Source organism: Trachymyrmex cornetzi, unplaced genomic scaffold, assembly GCF_001594075.2.
Source record: "Trachymyrmex cornetzi isolate Tcor2-1 unplaced genomic scaffold, Tcor1.1 scaffold16, whole genome shotgun sequence".
NCBI lineage: Eukaryota > Metazoa > Arthropoda > Insecta > Hymenoptera > Formicidae > Trachymyrmex > Trachymyrmex cornetzi.
The window spans coordinates 2,445,013-2,470,137 of NW_017296201.1; the positions used below are offsets into that span (position 1 = coordinate 2,445,013).

Sequence of the window (25,125 nt, forward strand, 5' to 3'; positions counted from 1 at the left end):
ATTAGTTTGTATCAGTCAGTATTATCCGGCAGCACGGAGAAATGCGTAACGACACATATTTTTTAAGTAGAAGATCCTGACGTAGCCGTTTCTTACTTATTATCACTCGCACAAAAGCAATTATACCAGTATAAATACCAGCAATCTTCTCTTACCTCTTTTTTTTACATATATTGTATATCTTATTCTACTTACAAAAAATGTAAAATTTCATTTAAATCTATTTTTTACTTTTTTTTAGGTTTTGCTTTTTTTCTTGCTCTCTCGCATGAAATCATATGTTTCCACAATTGCGCGTTCGCTATAGATTAACAGAGCGTATAATTCTTATTCCTGAAAGAGTGTTAAGGTTCATTGTAATTATATAACGATATCATTTTTACTCTAAAAATTGTATGATACGAAAAAGAAATTGGCACTCCAGTTTTGGATAAATTGTTACGGGATTGTATAATTGTATAATAAGTAGACACACAGTCTATAATATTGTGTGAATTAAATTTCTATTCTTAGATACGAGAATGATTCCAATTGCTCTGTTAAGGAACCTAGTTTTAATATCAAAGATAACTTGCACCTATCCCGCGATGCGTTTATTTTTCTCAGAGAAATTATAGAATTCAATAAAAAATCTTTAGTGTCATGCTTATCCAAAAATTTAACGATTAATATTTTTAATATTTGTAATATGCGTGTATTCGGAACGTTATTGATAAAATAAGGAGGAGAAAGAGGAAGAAAAACAAATAAATTAATTAAAACATTTGTAAAGAAAAACATACTTCGTAAGTATTATCCTGAGAAGTGTTCTTTCGTCAACGAGATAAAACGCAACTAATAAAGATAGTATGCGGGATTCAGTGTTATCTACCGAATGTTTATCTTTTTCCTGAGCGACGTGGACCTAAAAACTAAGTATTTAAATGCTATATCTTCGTGGAGAAATATACGTATCGTGTTCCATATGATACATTTATAAATTCGGTAAGATTACGTACATCGAAAATATAGATATATAATATATACATCTTTCTGTTGTATAGAGCCAAAGTAGAAGTTTCAGTCGCATGGAAAACATCGTAATGTACTTCGTACACGAGTTCAATATTTTTCTCGGGTTAAGGTCTAACCGGTATCAGAGAATACATCGACAAAGCTAGAGAGTCAACGTAACGATTTGATTCTTCGTACTTCTTAAACTCCGCATTAGCGACTCTATTGGTAATACAATATTGTTATTACACTTCTCAATTAAGAAGAATCATTTCGTTTCTTTGGATTTTTTGATCGCGAGTCTCTTTAACACCTATATTCAACATGGTTTAGGCGTGGGCCTCGTTAACTTCTTTTCAGCTTTCAGCTGCGATTCCTTTGTTATCTCTTGCTCCTTCGTCTATGTTGGCTGACTTTACGCTACGAGTACATTATAATCCTATGATAGATATATATCACGCCACATATACCCGATATGTTAACATTTGAGCATCACCTATGATTCGAGAGGTGTTTTTGGCGGGGTGTAAGACATCTCCATCGTAATACCACCACTGCCGCGTCGAAATCGTGATGGGATACCCGGGATGTCAATGCTGTTGCGAGGCTTGCGCCTGCTGAGATGCCTCTCGACCCACTTCAACATCGTCAGAACCGAATCCGTACTGGGCAAACGTCTCTCCGCGGACGTGCGAATGATGTGCGATGATGCCACGCGGAAAGTAGCCGCCATACCTTTCAATGCCTAGATAAAAATAAACAGGTTTAAATGTTGATAAATTATCAATGATAATACACTAATGCAAAATGTCCTTCTTGATAAGCTGACTATTTTCGTTCGGACAAGAGCAGTAGAAACGATCAATTTTGTACCTTCATCGCGTCCTCATCCGTAACATCATCGCCAGCGTATATAATTCTAATACGCTCGCTCCAGTCTAGACCAAATGCCGTGCGTAGGATGTAGATAGAAGCACGTCCTTTGTTCCATTCAACCGGTGGTTTCGCCTCGATGGCGCAATGAGCTGTACAGGCCTTGAATCCAGCACCCTCGATGAGTCGTTTAGCCTGATCGACCATCCTGGAACGACCCTCCATCGGAGTTTCACGATAATGGAACGTGAGAAGCGCACCTTTATTTTCGACCCAAGCACCGTCCCTGCAGAGCTATCAGAAAAGCAAGATCGGGATAAATATGTGTTTATGATCACGATCTCTTAATGATTTCGCATAATTATTAAATATTTAATTTATTTATTAAAAATATTTAATGGATAGCATCACGTTAACAGTTTCATAGTCATTGCGTATCATCCATCACCTTCTATCAATGAGAAATGTTTCAAGCGATAACACGTTCACACACATATCTATATTTATATTACAAGGATCGATAGTAATCTGGTCGATAGTACCTGTTCCTGAAGCGTTTGCATCAAACTGGCCACCTTGTCCTCTAATTCGGCAGGCATTGGATGGACAAACTTGCTGCCATCCGGATGCAGGATCTCTAGTCCATGATTGCCGGCATACGTGATACCCTCTATTCCGACCATCGATTTTACATTGATCACGTTTCTGCCTGATATAATCGCGATGTAAACATCTGACATGTTCGACAACCTTTGCAAGACGTTCTTCGTTTCGAGCGGCAAGATCGCCAGATCGGGATGCGTGGCGATGGGCGCCAACGTACCGTCGTAATCCAACAAAAGCGCCAATTTATGATTTTCTCCGATGTACCTAGGGGACATGTGGTTGTCACTGGATCGTTATCCGGCTTTCGTCATGAGTCAGGTAACATTCGCTCGCGCGGGCCCGCCGGCTTTTATAAAAGCGTTTTCTTGATTTTTCAATGTCTCCCACCCCATGTCAATCACCCCATTTACAAGTCGGGCATCAAGGTATTTTTAGGATCAATACATCTCGCATAGCAAAGTGCATCGTAATTCATCGTCGTCACTGCCATCGGCGACGACGTCATAAGCATAGCCGCATCATATCGTTACGCTGCGACGTACCCAAACTCATGCTCGGTTTAAAAGTACTTAAAAGCGTAGCTGATTTACAATACTATTTAACGACTAAGGCATCAATGCAGTGAGCCTTTTTCCTTGCAAGTGCTATTTTTACACGAGAATCGCTAATCAATTTGAGATAATAATAATCTCGTGCGATACTCGTTGTTTATATATATATATATATATATTTGTATATCACCTTATGGATATCTCCCGTTCATGCGCATGCGCTGGTCGGGCCCAGTCATGCACATCTTTTAACAGATCTGATACCTACTTGCTCAAATAATCGTCGAAATCATCCATAGTCACGGGCTGCATTGTAGTAGCGCCCACGGAGTCGTGCTCCTCGAGGGATCCCATGACCTGAAGGAAGGACTTCATCCAGTAGTTAACATCATATATCCTCTCACGCCGACGTAAGTGATTCATTCTTAATGTACGTTCGTCTTCGGGCATGGTGAGCGCTCTGTTAAAATCAGTGTTTAAATCTCGTTTTATTTCGTTATAGACCATCAAAGTGTATCTTAATTAAAACTAGAGTACAAGATATGGAAGAGTAAAACTTTGATTCGATAAATAGTATATAATTTATTTTACTCAAACAGTTCCCTTATGGTTTTATTATTGAAACGGACAGTCATGTACCTGTGAATCACCTCCGCGGCCTCGTCGATCTCATAAGGATTGCAAATCAAAGCTTCATGCATCATTTCACCGGCTCCAGCGAAAGGCGATACTATCAGCACGCCCGGCGGTGTATTGATTTGACAGGCAACAAATTCCTTGGCAACTAAATTCATACCGTCCCGAAGTGGTGTAACGAGAGCAACGGCGGCATCCCTGTAAAACGCCGCTAGCTCGTCCTGACTCACGCAGCCGTAAATGTAACGTATGGGCGACCAATTGGGTGTCGTGAAGCGACCGTTTATGCAGCCGATCAGTTGATCCATCTCGAGCTTCAAATCCTGATACTCGCGGACGTCCGTGCGTGAGGGTACTGCGATTTGAAGCATCGTCACCTAACATACGCCACGTGATTGAATATGACTGTTCAAACAGCTCCGATAGCATCGGCAACTACTTTGCGAAGCAAGAGCTCGCGAGTAAGCGTATTAGATAATGACCTGTTCGCGATGCTCGGGATGTTTCTCCAACAGCATCTCGAAGGCTTTTAATCTGTGAACCAGGCCCTTCGTGTAATCGAGCCGATCGACGCCGAGGACGATCTTCTGATTCGACTGCATGACTTTTGTTGCGGTCTCTGCCAATGAAACGAACCTATCGAATGGTATACCGATAGGCAGCGGTCTTACCCGCACCGTTCTACCACCGTGTTCAACCAGCAGGTTCTTACGGTCCACTCTGCAACCGAGACACCTCTGGCAGCAATCGACGAAATTCAGGCAATAATCCTGAATGTGGAAGCCCACCATGTCGCATCCTAAACGTCGCCACATAGGAGAATCACGTTAGAAATTAATTCGAGAGAAGTTATTCAAGACAATCTTATCGCGATATCACTCACCCAGCATACCCTGCAGGATTTCGTCGGCCCACGGGAATAGCCTGAAGATATCCCATGGAGGAAAGGGTATGTGAAGGAAGAAACCTAATTTAAGCCTGAGATTCTTCTCTTCAGCCGCCTGTCTGATCCAATTAGCGGCCAACATCAAGTGATAATCATGGACCCATACTAACGGTGTACCGTTCTGCTGATTCTCTTGTTCCTTATGAATTTGTTCCAATGCACCAACCTACGTCAGACAGAATCATTTGGGAGAGCTGATCAATTATTTAATTATTACAATCATATTTCGAAAATACTGAGTATAGTATTTCTTTATAATAGCACTTAGCTCATAATTATTGTAATTTCTTTTTGCAGTGTGAGAATAGTAAATTATTATAACATTAGATATTACTACATTTGCATCTTACTGAAAAGGAAATATTGAATTAAAAGTGAATTGCGAGGTCTAACGACGTTGAGGATAGGAATTAATGAGATAATGAGTGGGAGTAAAAATGTTCTCAAACTGCAAAAACGCGATCAATAATCACAAGTGTAGAATCATACTGTCTTCGCGGCGAACTGTTCGTTGACCGCGGAATACGCGCGCCAGTGTTCCGCGATGAAGGTCGCCCGATCAGGCATAGAATGGAAGAGAGGCCAGAAGGTTCCATTGCAGCATCCGTTGTAGTACGAGTCAAAGATGCCGGCATCAACGTGAACCGCTACTACCTGAAAGTAAAGAGAGAAAGAGACTGAGACGGGGGAATATCTCGTCACGTTTCTCCGCAATCATTCGTACTCATGATATGCATTTCTATCGATATTTCAAGAGGATTAATTTGAGTTACAAGCATGCGAGTACAATGCAATTATTATGTCAGATACAGAAAATCTTGGCAAATCTATCAGTGAGTACAATTGTTTTTAGGTGCTCCACATGTAAAATAAGTAATGTACAGCCGTGCATGCCATGCATATATTGCATATACATGCATGTATGGTTATTAATAATAATAATTATTATTATTAATGATATTATATATTAATTATTAATTATAATAATAATCATTGTTAAATATATGATTATATAGTTCATTTAGAATAATAATGTCCAGTAATAATTATATATAAAATTATGATTATACTGTGTGCGTTTCGATTCTTTTTATTAATTCACAAAATAAACATCAAATGACTTAACTTTGTGTATTATTTTTTCTCTAGATTTTAAATTTATCCTACAAAGAAATGACAATCAAGAATTAAAGAAAATAATGGTCAATAATGATTTTAATAAAAAAGTTAATAATACATATTTATCATTATGTCATTAATGATAATAATAAGTTAATACATTAACGAATACATTAATATGATATGAATACTTCGAACTTTAACTTTTTAACTTTTTTATTTTTCTTAATCAGCTCGCATTATTTTTTTAAATTGGATTTTATATGTATCGAACTTGATTAACGATTAATTAAAAATTATTCCGCATAATTTATATCAAGTTGAATTATTATTGGTCACATTGTTCCAATAAAGATTTCAGACAAAAGAACTTCAACAAAAGCTATATCTTAAAAAAAAAAAACAGAAAAAATATATTTTTAAAAGCTTCTAACTGTGTAATATGTTTAAAATATACGTACATCAGTAATATGTTTAAAATATATATACGTCGGCGAGCTCAAGAGTCATTATAAATGCAACGGAAGCGATATATCGCAACGCGAGAAATTGACTTAATAATAAGAAATAAGAAAAAGTAAATATCAGCTGCTAGATCAAAAGTATACGTAAAGTCTAGTTTTGTTTAATCCCGAAACACATAGGTGTAATAAGCCTTAAGAAATCAGTTGATTATTCTCTTCATATTCGACTGTGATTGATGAATATCTCACGGCTTAAAACTTACTAAACCTATTGTATGTTTCAGGACTTACCGGTCTTCTCCTGAATGTCACTCGTTATCCCGCGAAATTTTGTTATTTTGCCAGCGACATCGCCTCCTTTATTTCCGATTGCTCGCGTGAAAACAGGCCGTGCCAAGAAAGATCACTCCTGACGCAAATGAGCAATCGCTGACGGGCGATAACGCGGTTTAATACTTCTACGATAGACATAATCAACCGCGGCCTGGTCGTCGGTTTGTTATTTCTTCGGACGGATATCGCCGCTTTACGGGCACATTAATTAAGAGAGGTCAGGGAAAGCGACGCCGGCTCTCTTTATCCGTACACGCGTCCGGATTGGGAGATCGTCGCGCTTTGTTTTATCGCACGAAAAAGAAAAATCTCGTGCTCGTACATCGTCGAAGTTGCTTAACCGCGTCACGATAAAATATATATCAATTCACCGACAGTGAATTCTTTAATCGTCGAGCGAGATCGGGAAACAAGCGATGACCTCGATCGATTTTAATTTGAGGGATCGTGGGGTCAAAATTGTGTTAAAAACGAAGCTGCCGCTTCAAATTATGAACGTCACGTTAAAGCGTTATAAATGCAATTAAAGAAATCGTAATAATGTATTTAAGGCGATTAGTTTTTCAAGAAGTTTCTCAGGCAAGAAGTCTAATCGAATTTGGTGCAAACGATTTGAGAAATACGCAATCAAGAAATTTCAAATTGATCGAATTGTTATCCAATAATTGCGAAGAAAAGATTTAAAAATAACTGAATCATGTTATTTGCGAGAAAAGATGCTTGGAAATTGAAAACAAACAAAAGATTTCGTATACTAGTTCTGACTGGTATACTGATTGATACATACTGACGTATATCATCCGCGGCGCAATTTTTTTGAACGATGATCTCAGATCTTCCTTATTATTAACATAATTATCTTTGTTATTTAGAAGTATCGGAGGCTCAAAATCGCAAAGGCGGATTTTTATAAAAATGTGTATCTTGCATCTCTGTTTCGCCCATTTAAGGAAATAATGAAAATACTTTAATTACTCGTTATCGCGTGTCTCGCAAGCGTACTCCACGTGACATGACATGATAGTCAGCTTTTCCCCCTTGCGGCGTTGTTTTTTCTTCTCGTCTTCTTTGTTTCCTATATGCTCGTTGTGTTATGCAAACATATTATTGAACGTCCCCCGGCCAGTGATAGACGGCAAAATAGGGCGGCTGAGCAACGGACGACGTATATAGCCACTGACGAAACGCTAATGATAGTAATGATGAAATCAATGCAAGGCGGAAAATTAAGTTGCAAAATAAAGTAGGAGGAAGAACTTTTACAGCGTCACAGTAAAAAAACAATTTGTTAGCATCGATAATCCAGGCGGTATCGCTGATCGATGGGAAAATCAACAAATCATTGCCTTTATTGCCTTCACATAATTAGAAAGACTTTTCCGGAGAACAAGAAAGGTAGTACCCGTGCACACTTGTGTAGTATTTAATTCTACTTAATACAAAATAAACCCAGAAAACATATTTTGGACAAAAAGTCCAAATTCAGAACGTAAGATATCTTGAGTGGCGTCTGCAATGAGATTTAAAGACATAAAACTTAAGTTTTAAGCCTCAAATCGTAAAAAAATAACCAATCAGACGATTGTGAGAATAATTAATTATAATTATTCTCAAATTCGTTTAAGTGGTCAATTTCTCACAGTTTAAAGTTTAAATCTTATCTATCGCTTTAAAGATACTTTACGAGAATGATCTATAATAAAAGACGTCTAAATACGTCTAAGGGTGCGATCCATTTAAAATGCTTTGAAACATTTGTAGCATCAAGTGAACCGTAGCCTAAAAGATAAGATAAAGATGTTTTATAAGACATCTTATGTCCTAATTTTGGATTTCGCGTTTGACAAGTGTCTTTCTAAATAAAGTATCTCTAAAAAAAAGCGTCTGTCTGAAAAAAGACATCTCTTTAAAACAGCTATAACAATAATAATCCTTTCCTTTATATCTTCACAGCATCAAGTATCAAGATACATAAAGCTTTTATATTTTTATTATTTTAAAATCATTATTTGTAATTAAAGTGATAATTACATAAATAATTATTATTTTGATTACAAATCTCTCTATTGGTAATTTTTCGAGATACTTGTTCAAATGGAATCGTAATCGTTAATCCGTAGTCGGGCATAAAAAATTAATACTTTCTGGGATTAGTGTTGTCTTCTCTCCTTTCCTCTTTTGCCGAGTAATCTAACGTCGGCTGAGTAAGCTGCGCCATTGTGTGAATTTCACGTAACGATAATAATCGTTCGTCGCCACGCAGCCTGCCGGCCGCGCCGGGCTTAATCACCGCCCGTGCTGTTTTATTTAACGATGTCGAAGGCTATCAAGGCTATCGTTTGGACATCATTATCGACGATCTTGAAGACTCTTGCGGCGATTCACGTGATCCATCGCAACGTTCGCTCGTGGGTGTATACATGGTGCCCGTTAATTTGTTAATCGCCGACATAGCATACCGACAGCTAGCTAAAAGTCATCATTCCACAAACGATAGGCTTGCAACGCTGTTATACAGTTGATAGCCCGATTGACCTCGTGACAGTGCCAGCTATTTTGGACTTATTCATACTTGAAATTGTATTAGGTGACCGATAACATTAGGTGTGTGCAAAAGTTTTTCTACTTTTTTAGTATTTTTCTTCTATTTTTTCGGCCAAATCATGTAATCGACGACAATAGCGTTTGGCATTAATGACTTCATTCAATTTAAGGGCTCTTAATGAAACATACTTTTTACATCTTATTAGATGCACACGAGGCATCTTCATGCCTTCAAAATTACTGCAGTTTGTAATACGATCATTTGCATGTATTGTGAGACGCAGTATGTACCCTCGTTAAGAAAAGTAGAGAAAATTATATGCAATGTCAAATATAAAACTTCGTCGTTCATCGTGTTCATTGTTATTTTGTAAAATTATATGCATCATTAAATTATAAAATATAGCGTTTCAGGTAATTCGAGATCAGTCTTACAAATATACGATAAGGAAATAAATTATTTGAATTTACAAAAATTATATCAGAACGTTGAAGGAAAAGAAAAATTCGCTAAAACTTCTACATCTAATAATATTAATAAAAGTAAATAATAATAAAAAAGAAAAGAAAGAAAAAGAACGATAATGATGTTAATAATAATAATAACAGAGATAATGCTAAACGCACTTGATGTTACATATTTATATTAACTATTATGTGATACATGAAAATGCATGTTGATCCAAATTCCATCTCGATGAACTATTAAATTGGAAATCGAAAATCAGTTAGTCCAGTTCATATGTGGCGCAGATAAATACGGAACGTATTCGTACATGCATAATACATGATCGATATCATTGTGCCAGATACATGGCGTGTCAAAACGTAGGAATTTCAACATTTGTTTCCTACGTCATTTTTCCTACAAAGGAAAACAGGTCACCGAACATTTCTCTGTTCATATCAGAAATGTTCCAATAAAAACTGTTAAAGCGCGCCGTTTTTATCGTGTTGTTTCAATCTAGCTAACGACAAAGCGGTTTACGACGATTAGTAATATGAAGTGCGCGCATTAATCACTATAAAAGCTTTATGCTCTACGTGTAGTAAGTACGTGTTGAAAGAGAATAAAATAATCGCTTCTCAGAATGCACAGTCGCATTGCTTTCGTCGGAAGATACGCGACATTGTGTGTCGCAAAAAGTCTATTTTCTAAACGAATATATAAGCTGCTTTGAATTATCGCCGAATTTTCTAGTGTCGAGAGAAAGGCAAAGGGCATCTCCGAATCGATCTACTTTACCACTTTTTTCTACATTGTAAAAAGCAATTTTCGTATAGTCAATGTAATGCAATTCACAAACTTGCACGTATTGAAACTCTTTGCAAACCCGTTACTTCATAAATTCGCAATCAAGTAATTCTATGTGACATTACACTGTTAAATCTACAGTATCAACCTAATTTAAGTCGTCATTGCTCTTACTCAATATATAGTTATTTTATATTAAAACAATGGTTTTTGACACTATAGATTTAACAGTATATGTCGATCGAATAGCGCTGGTCCTAGTTGTTACAAATGAAAGGTAGGAAATTGCTGTCGTTTTATTATTGTCGACGCTACTTGCAGCAAAAGATGATCATTTCGAAACATTCGATGGCGTATGGAATATTACAGGTTGATCGAGGTGGGGAACGGTGACTATTCTCTCCGCCACGCGGAGGTGGTACACATTGTCAATGCCAAGCATAGTATACTTCGTGTAATTGAAATAGCGATAACGATAAGACACCGCTTGGTCCACCTGAGTTCTGAGTTCTGAAAATCTTTCTTGACCTCGTTTTAGTCTAAATACCCAGAAGACCTTCGTGAATGTCTCTATACTTAATATTTAAATACCTTAAAAGATTGAAGACAAGGTATCGCTACGACTTGGTGATCGAGAACGAAGATCTCAAGAGCAAGTTTCAAGTTTTAAATTGTTAATAACCTTCGAATAAGTTCGAATATTAACTCTCTGAAATTGATGGGTCTATTGGACTCACTCGACTATAAATCTTTGTAAAAAATGTCAAATAATTCAATTTTCTTTAAGTTGTATCTGCAAATTTTTTATTTTTAATAAAAAAATAAAATGTTTGCGATTTAACCGGCTGTTGTATCGAAAAATTTGCACACAAAAGAGTCAAAGTGATTTCTAACAATACGCGAATTAAATAACTGTTTTTTCTTTTTTTCTATGTATGAACGATCGTAATGGTTACATAAAGCAGCGCAAATTGCGGTCGTAACAAAATATCAACACGTTGCGATTAATCGTCGTTAACAATGACTCACCTTACGCGATAATAGACCAGCCGTCGGCGTGCGATCGTTAGGATCTGATTCGGGAATTGGCTCATTCGGGTTTTCCATGTGCATACCCGGCCATCCGACCCACACTCCATTTCCGTTTATAACAACAGGCGCTACCGCGGTTACCAGACCACCGGCGCTGTAAAAGAAAGAAATTTACGAAAAGATGAGCAAAAATAAACAGCTCGTAAAAAGTAAAAGCTTCAGATTTAAAAGAAGAAATTTTCTTTCAAAATAATTTTTATAAGATTTTACAGTAGAATTAGAATTAGAGAAAAAAGTACGTTATAGGACAGTATCTCATTTTATTTAAATAAAATGTTATTATAATTCCAAAAAAGCTATAATTTAAAAAAAATTAGTATAATTCCAAAAAAATTAAATATTTTATTATAAAATTATTTATTTATATAAAAAATAGCTCTTTATCTTTTATTTAAAAATCCGGCTGTATTAACGTGATATTTTGAAAAACATTACAAAAGTTTCGATACCATTAGATCGTTAACAGTAATGCCTATACCTGTGAGCTCTAAAAAGACGCAGAGTTCTATAATTGAGGGGATGGGCGGAATAATGGTACAATTCTACTTAGGCCCTTTTTCCGGTAATTAGCTTTTTCATGTATAGTTGATAAGTATTGTAACGTAATAGAAAAGTATTGTAACATGTAACTTCTTAAAGACATTACATAAATTCATTTGATATTGGACCCATTTATGCATAATAAAAAAGTAGCAAGTTATTTTAATTTTTATTAATATCAAGATTTTGTAATTAGGTCTTTATTCCGCCCATCCCCTCAATTATATCTAATATTTTAAATTTAATCGGTGACATTAATAAAATGGAAAATAATTTGACAATCGCATTAAGCATATTCTTGAATTGTAACTACTTTCCATTTTAATTGTTTACAATGCATACATTAAATACACAGAATAAAAAGATTATAAAAATAGAAAATTTAATATTGCTCGTTATCACCATAGAATTAAAAAATGGGAAAAATAGAATATAAACATCTAATTGTAGGAAAGTTTAAGGCCGATATTCATAGTTGGTTCTTATATATTTAAGCTCATCTTAAATATATTTAAGACGATTTTACTCTAAGATGTTATAAATAAATCAAAGAACAGTATTAGCATCTTAAAACATTACTTAAGATGGTTTTGAAATAAGAACCGACTATGAATATCGGCCTGAGATCGCTATCAAAACGTGTCTCGACTCTTTAATGAGAAGTCGATAGTATTGCTATCTTAAAACAATTTTATTTCGAGTGTAAATACTTCAAGACAGCGGAAAAGAATCGGTTAAAGGATATATCCTTGTATTCTCGTCATTTTATGGCTTAATTTCGCTTGCATTTTAATCGTAGATGAAAAAAACACATTTCTCGCGTGTAAAAGTATATTAGAGAGAGCGTACGCGATTGTTGTAATATAGCGTATTAATTGATCGTCGCAGTTTTGTTAGGACGCGATTGCCGTAATTAATTATACATTTAGCGGACACGTTCGAGCGCGACATTGAGTATAATGACCAACTTGTTTACGTAATGCATCGTTGATTGTGCTCGCCTTGCTTGTAAGCAATCAAGAGAGTTCTTAACGTGTGTTGAAACTGTCGAAAGTACACTGAGAAAAAAAAGTTGCTGTTTTAAAAAAAATATTAGTTGATTCAACTAAATGTAGCGGTCACGGACTGTCATTCAACTAAATATTTGTTAATTCAAACAAATAACATGTTTTAAATTGCATGATTTTATTAATCTAAATATATAAATATTTGAACTAAATAATCATTACAAACTAAACGCATTTAGTCAAGTTAACAATTTTTTTTCTTAGTGTACGCAAACGCGTAAACTTCGATCATTGCGTGAGTATCGTGCTGTTTTTGCATGCGATACATTCACTAATTAGTCAACGCGTATCTATACTTTCAAGCAAACTTTGTCAATATCGCGCGATTTATTTTTCCTCTCCAATGAAAAGGTTGACGTTAAATTGATCAAAGAATATGTGAATGAAAGGAGACAGTATAGATTCTCACATGGACTATGCTATGCTTTGTGATCACCTCCTGATTGATCTTTACGTACACGGAAAAAAACAATTTTCTTGAAATATCTATAAAAAATTTAGTTAGATATAAATCTGAAAATAAATAGTTTATCAAAAAATGTTTTTTTTCTAATCACCAGGTGCTTTTTATAGATTTTTGGATGGTGAAAAAACAAGGCTGCAAACCAAATTTTACCAGCACGTTAAGTTTCTGAAATAATTGAGGTTTAATGTGCAAAAAATGTTTTTTTGCGATATTTTATATTTTTTTTAAAAAGCTCACAAAAATCTGTATTAAATTCTTTATATCGTGGTTGAAAAGTAAGAAATCGAGATAAAAAAAATACATTTTAGGAGATGAACGGTAGTATATTCATGACTTCTGATAAAAATTTCAGGATACCTGTTGCTAATATTTTTTTTACAAAAAAATGTCAGGTATTGCAAAATGCCATTTTGAATCTTAAATATTACGAAAACCTCATGCTGAATTTGATTTGCGATATAATTTTTAGCATCCAAAAATTTATAAGAAACCTTATCTAGCTCAAAAAAATTTTGTGCTGTAATTTTGTTTTATTATCAATATAATTACGTAAGAATTTCAAGTATAAGCAATATTGCAAAAAATTTTGATATTTTAGCAACATTGTATTGATTTGGCGCAACAATATCGGACGATGTAGCAAAAAAGAGGATAAGTTTACACAAACTGAATCGAACGATTCGACATACGTGTGCAACAAACAGATTCGACGTAATCAAGCGCATTGATACGTCCGATGTCGAAAATTGACCGGTTCGTATTATCACTTCAGAACGATAATCAGAAACAACTGCACTCACGTCAGTGTTTTTCCATGATCCGGTGTGAGTCTTTTGTACGCGAATACATAGCTCGATCGTGAGCTGCGATACCCATCTTGCGTGGGTAGTCTAATGCTGGATTCACTCTGCGTCCGATTTGCGTCGTACGACACACATCGGATGCAGAGTGAATCCAGCATAAGAGCATGAAACACACAGACCGGCAGACACGCGATAGACACGTGCGACAATTATGACGCAAGTGATGTCCATATATCGGCCGCTTTGAAATCCGCGGTAATTGCGCTCATCGGGCGCTTCGTATACGATGGTACAGGCGATGCACGTAGCCTAATTTATCTTTTCGTTAGCCTAATTCATCTTTCCGTTCTTAGCCAAGAACACTTTATTACCGTTTCGTAAAAATCGATTGCTCGAGCATAATTATGTGCTCATCCTGAAAAATATTATATTGGAAATAACATCGGTGGTCATTCGTGAAGTAGTTGAGGTCACATACAAAAAATTAATTTTTTTTTAAATAAAAAAAATTGATTTATAAGAAATTACTGTAACGCAATGGAAGTGGGTTGCAGTAAATCAATTTGATAAATATTATCTCTGGAATAAAATTATATCTTCGATATTCAGAACACTATTAAATTTGTAATGTCAAATTATATTCAGTTAGAATTATTTTTAATCATTTTTATGAGTCACCACTACTTACTCCTCGAATTAAATTAACAATTTAATTCAAGAAAATGCATTAAATTTGAGTTTATTATTTACTAAATGCATATGTAATATAGATGATGTTTACTTTGACACTAATCAGGGAAATAGATTGATTTACGCATATAGAAGTTAAAAACAATAAAATGTTATTAACTTAAAGAGTTAGATTACCATTGTTTCTTTGATATCTAATAGTTAAATATTGGAAACCTTTTTGCGATAAAAAGATATATGATTTAATTGAATATAACAAGAAAAATAGAAATCAAAGGTTGATTATGAAAAACAATATCCTTCCTTTGCACAGTTTGTATTTTCACCCCGCAATTTTCTATCTCTGCTGCATCAATTTCGGGACATAAACATCGTGAATGTAAAAAAGCGGATACAAACTTATTGCGTATCCACGAATCATATCATTGTTACGCATCGATGTAGACAGCGTGTCGCATCGTCAGAACATTATTAAAATTGTGATAAAATGATAAGTGAAGAAACATTTTGTCAAATCATTGAATTGTTATGCAATGATAATACAATACACAGATATACAATAAATCTAATATTCGCTAATTAAGATGATTTTAAAGGTGACTCTATATGGTCAATAATAGAGAAGACCGGGACTCGTTGATACTGCGTTCCGTTTATGTACTTATAACGAAAGAAACAATGGAAAAGTTACCGGGAAATATTTCTTTCGTAACATAGGTACTTTTTTCTAAGTTCATTTAAATCAAACAAATATTACGATAGAAAAAGAGAAAAATCTGATTCAAGAGAAAGCAAGTAAATTTTTGAGCATTTCATAATTTTGTAATAGGTCTTGTATTTAAATTTGTTATTGCCTTTTATAATTTCGTATTAATGTTTACAATATTACACTGTAATATATTATGACATAGATCCTAATAAAGCGATACTAATTCTCGAGAATCAAGATCAAGATCATCCTCAGTATTCTACACCAAAAGTGCAATTTTACTGAAAAATCTAAAAATTTAGATTCGAAAAATAATTTTGTTGGACCATCAAAACAATTAGATAGGACGACAAAATTGATTGCTAGAATATCAAAACATTTTGCAGCATTACTCATCATACTTAGCTAAGTATGAACCATTAAAATAATTTTGCAAGTATCCTAGGATACTTGCAAAATTATTTTAATGGTTCAGCAAAATTTATTTTCAGATCTACATCTAACTTAATTTTTAGCTTCTTCAGCAAAATTGCTCTTTCAGAGTGTACACTAATCTATTTTAATATTAACCATACACGATCAGTAATATTGTCAGTATTCATTACTGATAATATTAGTGACCGTGTAGGGTCACCTTAAGAATTCGCATTAATCTACCCCGATTCGGAATACATAAATGTCGCGTGACATTTTGTAAGAGTTACCATTTATATGCTCGCGATTAGATTACGCCCATCAAAAAAAGTTATTTTGAATGTGATTAAGAAAAACGCCTCGTGCATGTTCGCTCGCAAAGTCGATCTCTTTTATCAATTCAATTAATCTTTTTCTCTTATTTGGACGTCTTCTTCACTGATGATGATACGGCCAGAATTCAATTAATCGCTTGGTATTATCAATCGTTCTTCGGTCAATCGGTCAGATTTTGCAGTACGTATCGAATTTTCTCGATCGCTGGCACATGTCACGAATACAGCAATGTAAACAATATCGCGTACAAGATCAAATCGTCAACATATTTGCCAAGTAGGAAGTCGCGGTGGGAAGACTATCACTCTCCAAACACGAAAATTTTAAGTTGAACTTTGTTATTCGCATTTTGTCGCTCTTATTACATCATCGATGTGCTGTATCTATTGATTATCTATATATTCGTCGTTTATTTTCTGATACGACGCGTCTTTTATTGAAATAATCGCTCTTTTTGTTTATGACATATGCATGTTTGCCATGTATCTTTCCTTCTACCTCATTCGAAGTGAAACGTGCACTCAGAAACGTTCCTCTTATAATTTTCCACGCGTTATTAAGAAAATGATCTTATTTTAGATAATTATGAACACAGTATTTTCATAATTATAAATTTTTTTACAATAATTCGCTCTGCATGAAAAAAAATTAAATTTCAAGATCAAACTGATTCAAAATATTTAAAAAAATTGTTACGACCCGTTTTTTTCTAATGTAGATTAATTTTTAGAATTAGAAAAAGAAAAAGAGTAAGTTAAATCAAGCTTAAAGTTATATTAGAGTGGAAACGGGCATTAAACTCTTTTAATAAACTCCATCTTGCTAATCGCGTTACGTATTTTTACTTTGAAAAGGTTAAATGCGATCGAGACGAGAGAACAAGTCGGTGTATACAAATCCGTAAGATACAAATCATTGTTATGCTATAGAAATATCCTGTAGTTTGACTGTATCTTATGTAAAGATAACGACAGTAGCGAATGATGTAACTCCAAAGACGACACATAATCACAAGTAATTTGTCGTATTCGTTATCTCAAGCCACGGTTTTTCAGTTAAATATATAAAAAACGAGATGTAAGTGACATGAATGTCGACAACTTTGAATGTTGCAAATGACATTACGATCTTAAAAAGGAATCGCTCGAGTAATAGCTACAATAATAGTACAGTCCATCTGGTTATCACAAAAGAAAATGCGATGTATATACGCAAATGCGTGAGATATATAATACGTGTTGTCTCAGTGTATAAAAATAGACATACAAAAACAGAACTTCGTAGTTTAAAATAGCGAGTACTACATGATGATTTGCATAAACCATATCGCGAAGTTTCAGTCATTTATGTATTAATTTATGTATTAGTACACACGATAATTTTTCGGTCCTTTACACACGAGTCATCCTGGGTTAATTTTCATCACTTTAATAAATATACAAAAATTATATTAAATAATTCTTACGTATATTTTAACATCTTTATACAGAAAGTATTTATATAAGATTGTGTATTTACAAAATTTTATATAAATATTATAGCTAATTACTTAATAAACTATTCCTAGTTTTAGTAGAAAAGAAATGTATAGAACGTCAGAATGTCACGAATGACCGAATCGTGTGTACTAAGAATCAATTAAAGTGTAAGAAATGAGATTTTTTTAAAGAACTGATTTATGCGACCGCATAAATCATCATACAATCACGCCGTTCAAGACGCAAACACTCGCGACAAACATTGAATACGGAGTGACAGCCAAGTCCTCTCTCTTTTCGCGACTGTCATTCGATTTGCACGTGGTCTCGCGCAAATTCATAAACTCATAGAGCATGGACTACGCCATTCGTATGTAAAGAGTATAGCAAATGTGATTAACAAAAATGAGAGAGGAAGATGGTCGATTCCCTCTCATTACATCATTGAATGGAAAGAGATATTCCTCTTATTTATGTCCCTCAATTTTACGTAGTCCATACTCTATGTCTTTGATTTCACGCATTTTTTCACTAGAAAGATAATACAGTCAACAATGTTACAAATGCTTTGAAGCATCCTATGACTGACCAATTAGTAAAATGCTTTCCTTTGAATCGGTCAATCCAATGCTTCAAACACAGACTCTGGTCACACCCAGAGAGATTCTCTAAAACTTTTAGAATAAATTTCACTCTGAAGAGTGAAATCCCACCCTTAAAGATTGAAAATTGAGAAAAAGTAGCTCGGTTTTTTTTTCAAGTGAGGTTCTACTCCAAAGAATTCAGAGAGGGAGGGAAAGAAAGCGACACTCACCTGGCTTTGCGCTCCAGCTGACCGGTTATCTCGTTCCTTTTCAGCACAAATGGCAACCTGTTGCTCACGACGATCATGCTCCCGTTGGAGGTGAAGCTGCCCGGTTCTATGGACCACATGGTGGTGTCAGTATAGTATCGCGACGGGCTCACGCGGGAACGTGAAGGTGGGAAGCGCGTGGCGGAATGTTTGGTGGCCGTGGTTTCTCAACACGGTCGTCCTTGCCAACGCGAAACGTCAAGAGTCACGTGCGTTCAACGCGACTCGATAAAAAGATGCGGCTCTTTTATTGTCTCTCTCTCTCTCTCTTTCTTTCTCTTTCTCTTTTCGTCTATCAGAAATCGGCTCCGGGTGCGCCTGAATCCCTCGCCTAATTATCTCGTGCGCGAAAATCTTTTCGCGGTTGCAGTTTACTGTCGCTCTTGGCCAGGGTCCATGATTCACCGGCGTTTTATTTCTCGCCGGTTTATAGATTGCGGAAGGAGAGAGACAGAGAGAAAAAGAGAAAGAGAGAGAGAGAGAGAGAGAGCGAAAAGTAAAGGGTGGGGGAAAAAATATTAAAAAAGGTAAGTGTGGGGAGCGGGTTGGTCGGGTTGCACGATGCGTCGCGTTACGCAGCCAGGATGACACTAAACTGAAGTCAACTAACGCCGTCGCGCTTTATTCCTCTTAAGTCGGTACGACCGTTTGGTCCAAAGTGCGCTCTCTGTAACCATATCAATGACGGAGGCCGCGACCTTTCAACCACCACCCGCGCGCGACCGGCCGCCCTCTCGACCGCCGTCGCCGTCATTGCGCGATCAAACAACGCTCTCCGCGACCGAGATGTCGTGGTCACCACCACCGTCAGATGCCATGTAAACACACCGGGGTAACACCCCGCGTCCCGTTCCGAGAACGCAAGATATCGCGGGGACCGCCCGCTCCGATCCGCGATATTCTCTGCTACTTCGAGACCGGATCTTCGACGGCGACGATTTCGGCCGCGGCCACGTGACGAATGTTCGAAACGCGCTCCTGAATGCATGATCGATCACTAACCGCGAATCGCTAATCGATCGTGGTCGCGTTCTTCACCTTGCGAATGAACCGCCTTCTCTCGTGTATGACGTCTGCGTTATATCAAGATTTTTTGGTAGATAATTTGTTTTACCGCGAACAATTTAATTTGTAATAGAGACTATAATAGAATTTGGTTAGCAATTTGACGAGCAATTTTGTTAAAAAAAAAAGAGTGAAAAAGGAGACTGTATATACTGTCTTTTTTAAATATGCTATATCTCATTCTAACACTATCTTACTCATTCTAATTTATTGAAGTTGATAAAATCGATGGGCCAATTCAAAATTTGTCATCTCGTGGCTGAATTGGATCTTTAATTTGTAATTGACGGGAAAAAAACGATGAATCAACTGGAATTTTGGTGAACGATCCAGAATTTGGATTAAATCTGTTAGATGTTTGGTTAAATCTGCTGAAATTCTAGTAGATTTAACCAGAAATCTAGTAGACCAGAATTCTGATCATTCATTTTCCATCAGAATTCCAATTAATTCAACTAAATATTTTTTTTCATGTAAAGACACCATTTTCGAGATAAAATTGATGAAGCAAGTTTATCACGGAAAGAACGATTTTGCTGAAGTATCTGAAAATGGTCCTGAAAATAATTTCGTTCGACCATCAAAATAATTATTCTCTAAAATTCTCTAAGGAGTAAATTCTTACTGTTAAAGACTGGAAATTTTGAGTTTTTTTCAAGACTAGCTCAATTTTTACTCTTTAGAGTGAGATTCCACTCTAAAGAATTTAGAAAGTATTTAGGACACTAAAACATAATGAGCAATGTTGGAAAAAATTTTGACAATCATTTTACATGATTATTTTGATGATCCAACAAAATTATTTTTAGATCTATATCTACCTAAATTTTCAAATACTTTAGCAAAATTGTGTTTTCCATGCATAAATATTTTTCCGTTTGGCGTGCAAACAACCTTGTTTCTAAATTACTACCGATTGTTCGATGTTCTTTACATAAGATAAGATAATATTTTACTCTTCCCATTGAATCTAGATAACTGAAATAGTGTTTTATCGACAAATTGCTTCGGTAAGATCACGACGTGTGAGAGCCTCATCAGAGTTAAGGATTAACACTCCAATATGGGTGAAAACGACTCTTCGTGGGCTTTGAAGATCTTGGAATTATCGATATATAACTAAAGTAAAAAAACATGACATTATGCGTCTTTCTTTCTAAGTGAGTACTATATAAATATGGTGACGTGGAAATTGGAGTGATTATCGAAAGATTTAATTAGTGTTTTTTCGCGGTTGAATTCGGAAAAAGATTTATGATGAATTATTCGCGCCTCGACGCTAAGCGCGTTTTTAGCCGAAAGCTGTGATGCAAATACATCTGAAAAAAATGTTATCGTCACGTTGCGAATGCGTGTCACCGTCGTTGCCGTCGTCGTCGTCTTCATCATTGTCGTCATCGGCGGGCTCACGGGCAAAATGCGGAAAATTGGCACGCGTCGCGCACGCGGTGCGCGCATTTTAATCTACGCGGAAGTATTTACATCTTTGCGGGTACATTAATGACGCACGAGCGAAAAACAAGAGAGAGAGGGGAGACTAGCTACACGAAAAGAACGATCTTGCTAAAAATGATTCGACGTCATTCTCCGTTGGTCGTGACACTTCTAGCACAAAGAGATAACGTTTCTTCAAATTGTATGCGAAAAGAACAATTTTGTTATCTAAAACTTTAGGTAGATAAAAATGTGAACGTAATTTGTTGGACCATAAAAATAATTGTAAGAAACACTCAAGTGATAAATAATGCTGCAAAAAGACATTCCAGTAATGAATTTTCTACATAATTATTTTGATGATCCAACAAAATTATTTGCAGATCTATAGATCTGAAAATAATTTTGATAAATTATAAAAATAATTACTAAGTTTTTACAAGAAATAATTACGTAGGAAAGCATAATGATTTAGATTTTTGATATTCTAGCAATCAATTTCCTACGTAATTATTTTGATGGTCCAACAAAATTATTTTCAGGTCTGTATCCAGCTAAATTCCATAGTAGCATACCTAATTATTGGCACAATATTGCCCAGATATTAGCTCAATATTGATCCAATATATGCCCAAAATTTAATTAATGTATTTCCAATAAATTTCTACTAGAATTTTTAGATACTTGAGCAAAACCATTCTTTTCATGTTTTAATTGAAGAAATAATATCTCTTTTGACGTTGAATTTTTGTACCAATTTTTATGCTCAAAACAACCGATATGTACTCGCAAATTTTAAATAACGATTCTAAATATGTGACTTGGATTTGTAAATGTATTAAGCATATATATATATATATATATTAAATATAAAGCTTGTGTCATATTACGCATTGGAGATTGAGGATTGAGAATTGAAGATTATTCAATCAATCAAAACAAAACAGATTGAAATTAAAATTATCTGACTCGTCGACCATTGAAGGATGGAGGGGGGGAGGGGTTGGGGGCCAGCTAAACAGATGTCTCTTAACGTTTGCCTAGCTGGCTCCTCCACTTAACCAAATTTTAATGAAAAAATTATGGAATAATGCGCTATTTATGCGCTACCTATATCCACAAAAAAAAATTGTTGCGCTCATTCCGTTCGAATGCGAGCATTCGTGAGCAAACGAAGAGCAAATGAATGCAGAAAAAAATATTCGATTTTTTAATATTTTAAATTTCGTATAACTTTTGAACTGAGAGTGAGCAAACGAAAATTCCGACGGAGCACTTGTGACACTTCATAAATCAAAGAATTGTTTTGCACAGTCAGTGTATTTAATTTTGCAATTTTAAACGACTTAGGGGTGAATATGACTGTCCGCTCCAAGAGAGAAGTGCCTTAAGGGTTGCAGCGCAACCATCAAAAATGCCTGGAAATAGTGGCGCATAAATCTTGTGTATTCAATTTTCCAAATCGGTTGTTTTGAACAGGTGGGGGGGCTGATTGATTGCCTACTTAGGCCCCCACAAAAAAATTTTTTTTAGCTAAACGAAATGAGCGCAGAAATTTTATTTTGCGGATATGGGTAGCGCATAAATAGCGCATTATTCCATAATTTTTTCATTAAGATTTGGTTAAGTGGCGGGGCCAGCTAGGTAAACGTTAGACGCCCCCCCCCCCCCCACTTAATCAAATCTTAATGAAAAAATTCTTAGAATTAGAACAAAACGGATTAAAATTAAAATTACCTGAACCTTGGTCGAATTCTAATCTTTAATTCGCAATCCTGAATCTTTTCAATGCGTAGTGTGACACAAGCATAACACCGATATGGACATATCAAATTCTAAAGTAATTTGCTATCGGCGCTGTTGTCTCTCTCTCTCTCTCTCTCTCTCTCTCTCTCTCTCTCTCTCTCTCTCTCTCTCACATTCTGTCATTATCATTCATCAAAGTAAAACAAGGATAAAATAGCGTTAAGAGCGTATTTTCCGAACGCAGCCCCGGATAAACAATCATATGTAAATAAATGAAGTACTTGAATTACGCGATATTCGCAATAGAAGGTAAAAGAATATGTATGCACATGCACGCGTGCACATCACCGTTCATTTCGCATTGGAAGCTGCACGTATGCCGGGTTGTCCGTCAATAGGCGATTATGGAAATATTTCAGTCGCGTGTAGTTTTTGTTTATACTGCTTGATGGAAATTTTAGAACTGTTCATATGGTTGAGTGTTGTTTTGTTTTCTCGATAGAATGTAAGGCATCAATATTTATTGCGACGATCGAATTTTTCCAGTTTCACGAAATTTGTACAGTTAACTTATCTTACTTCCATAACTTTGTGTAAGATTCCAGGATAGAATTCTTTTTCTAATTTTATACGCGATGCGTTTTAATATTTTATGTGTCGCGCGTATTTAAATTCTTCAATGGTTTTTGTAGATAATACAAAATTATGAACAGAATTTTAACATAAGTGTTACTCTAATTCTATCCGGAATTTTAATGTAAATGATAGAAGATCTAAAGTGACACTTTAAAGCTCTAAACTCTTTAAAGAAATACAAAGAAATAAAAAATTGAATTGTTGAAATAAAAAACTTTATAATATTTATACATGCATATGTTCAAAGCTATTAGTTTAACAACTTAATGCTTTTGCGATCGTTTTTATTATCAACGAAAATCATAAAGATAAAATGTTGTCAAAATCGATGTTGTAAAAATCGATTATATTTATATTATTGTAGATATCTTATTGAAAAATTCAAATCATTGTAATCTTTCTTTAGGATCTAAAATATAATCTAAACGTAAAACGATAATAGCACAGGTTAATTGTAGCTAATCAGCACTGGCTGTATTGTTGCGATTAAAATATTTTAATCGGATTAATACGCCGGCTCAACATTGATTTTCTTTCGGATTCCCCGGCTTTCGGTGGTTATCTAATCTGTTTTTTATACAAAATTATATTTTTTACTTTTATTTAACTTTTATGTCTCGTAAATAAGTTTATTACGCGATAGCGTTCCGGATGTACTTATTTGATCTATGAATAAATCTATTTCGCAGATAAACGTTGGACGTTGGAATGCACAATAGAATCAACGTGACCTCTCAACCACGATAAGCGTTCATGTTAAACGTTTCGAAGCATTAAAATGTGAATCACGAGTAATTGTCGAAGTGTGCGATTTTTTATCTGATTATACAAGCTCGAAAGTATTTTTGAAAGTGAATAATCGAGACAAGAAAATGAGAAGCGATATTATAAAATAATGCTGCAGAATTTAAATTAAATCAAAGTTTGCCCAGATTTTTCCTTAAATGTTCCTTTATAATAAAGAAATAAGTACTTTTTTAATCATCATTGTCTTTCTTGTTGAACTATTTTCATGAGTTATACGTTGATTTATCATTCATCGCTGTTCGATTGTCGATTTTAATTTTCAATTGCATGTTTGCATTGAAGACGGACAACTTCGATTGACAGAAGAAGTATTATCGAAGACATAAGAAAAGAATATGTGCCAAGGTAATGAAGCAAGAACTTGCTTTATTTACTAAGTACTAAGACAATCGAGGGTCATCGGCGTCTTTTAATTTTGAAAAGGAGCACATCAGGATTTTTAATTAACGTTTAACAACTAGGTTGACATTTCTTACGTTATTATCCTTACAATAAAAAATAATAGAGTTCAAACTCTATGCGAAATTAATGTCGAGCTTCGATAAAAAAGATAGGAGAGAGATATTCTCTGAAAGTCTTGTATCCACGATGCTAAAAATCGGTCCGAAATCTCGGACCGAATTGCATTGGTCAGGTTTGAACAACGAGAGCATGCACCAAGGTGATCAC

General features: G+C 35.3%; 1 protein-coding gene across 3 annotated transcripts in view; it reads right to left on the bottom strand.

The window, feature by feature from the left end:
* Positions 1-958: 958 nt before the first annotated feature.
* The window catches only part of Tps1 (Trehalose-6-phosphate synthase 1), a 28,497-nt gene continuing 4,330 nt past the window's right edge, over positions 959-25,125 (bottom strand). The window contains exons 1-12 of one of the 3 annotated variants that reach the window (XM_018503977.1): positions 19,379-19,584; positions 18,730-18,835; positions 11,350-11,506; positions 5,095-5,259; positions 4,543-4,771; positions 4,142-4,458; positions 3,663-4,036; positions 3,292-3,483; positions 2,409-2,736; positions 1,867-2,160; positions 1,490-1,738; positions 959-1,413 (exon numbers count right to left, since the gene is read on the bottom strand). In XM_018503977.1, coding sequence (XP_018359479.1) covers positions 1,490-1,738; positions 1,867-2,160; positions 2,409-2,736; positions 3,292-3,483; positions 3,663-4,036; positions 4,142-4,458; positions 4,543-4,771; positions 5,095-5,259; positions 11,350-11,506; positions 18,730-18,835; positions 19,379-19,445 — 2,478 coding nt within the window. In that variant the 5' untranslated portion in view covers positions 19,446-19,584 and the 3' untranslated portion in view covers positions 959-1,413. The other 2 variants (XM_018503979.1, XM_018503978.1) reach the window with 2 other exon arrangements.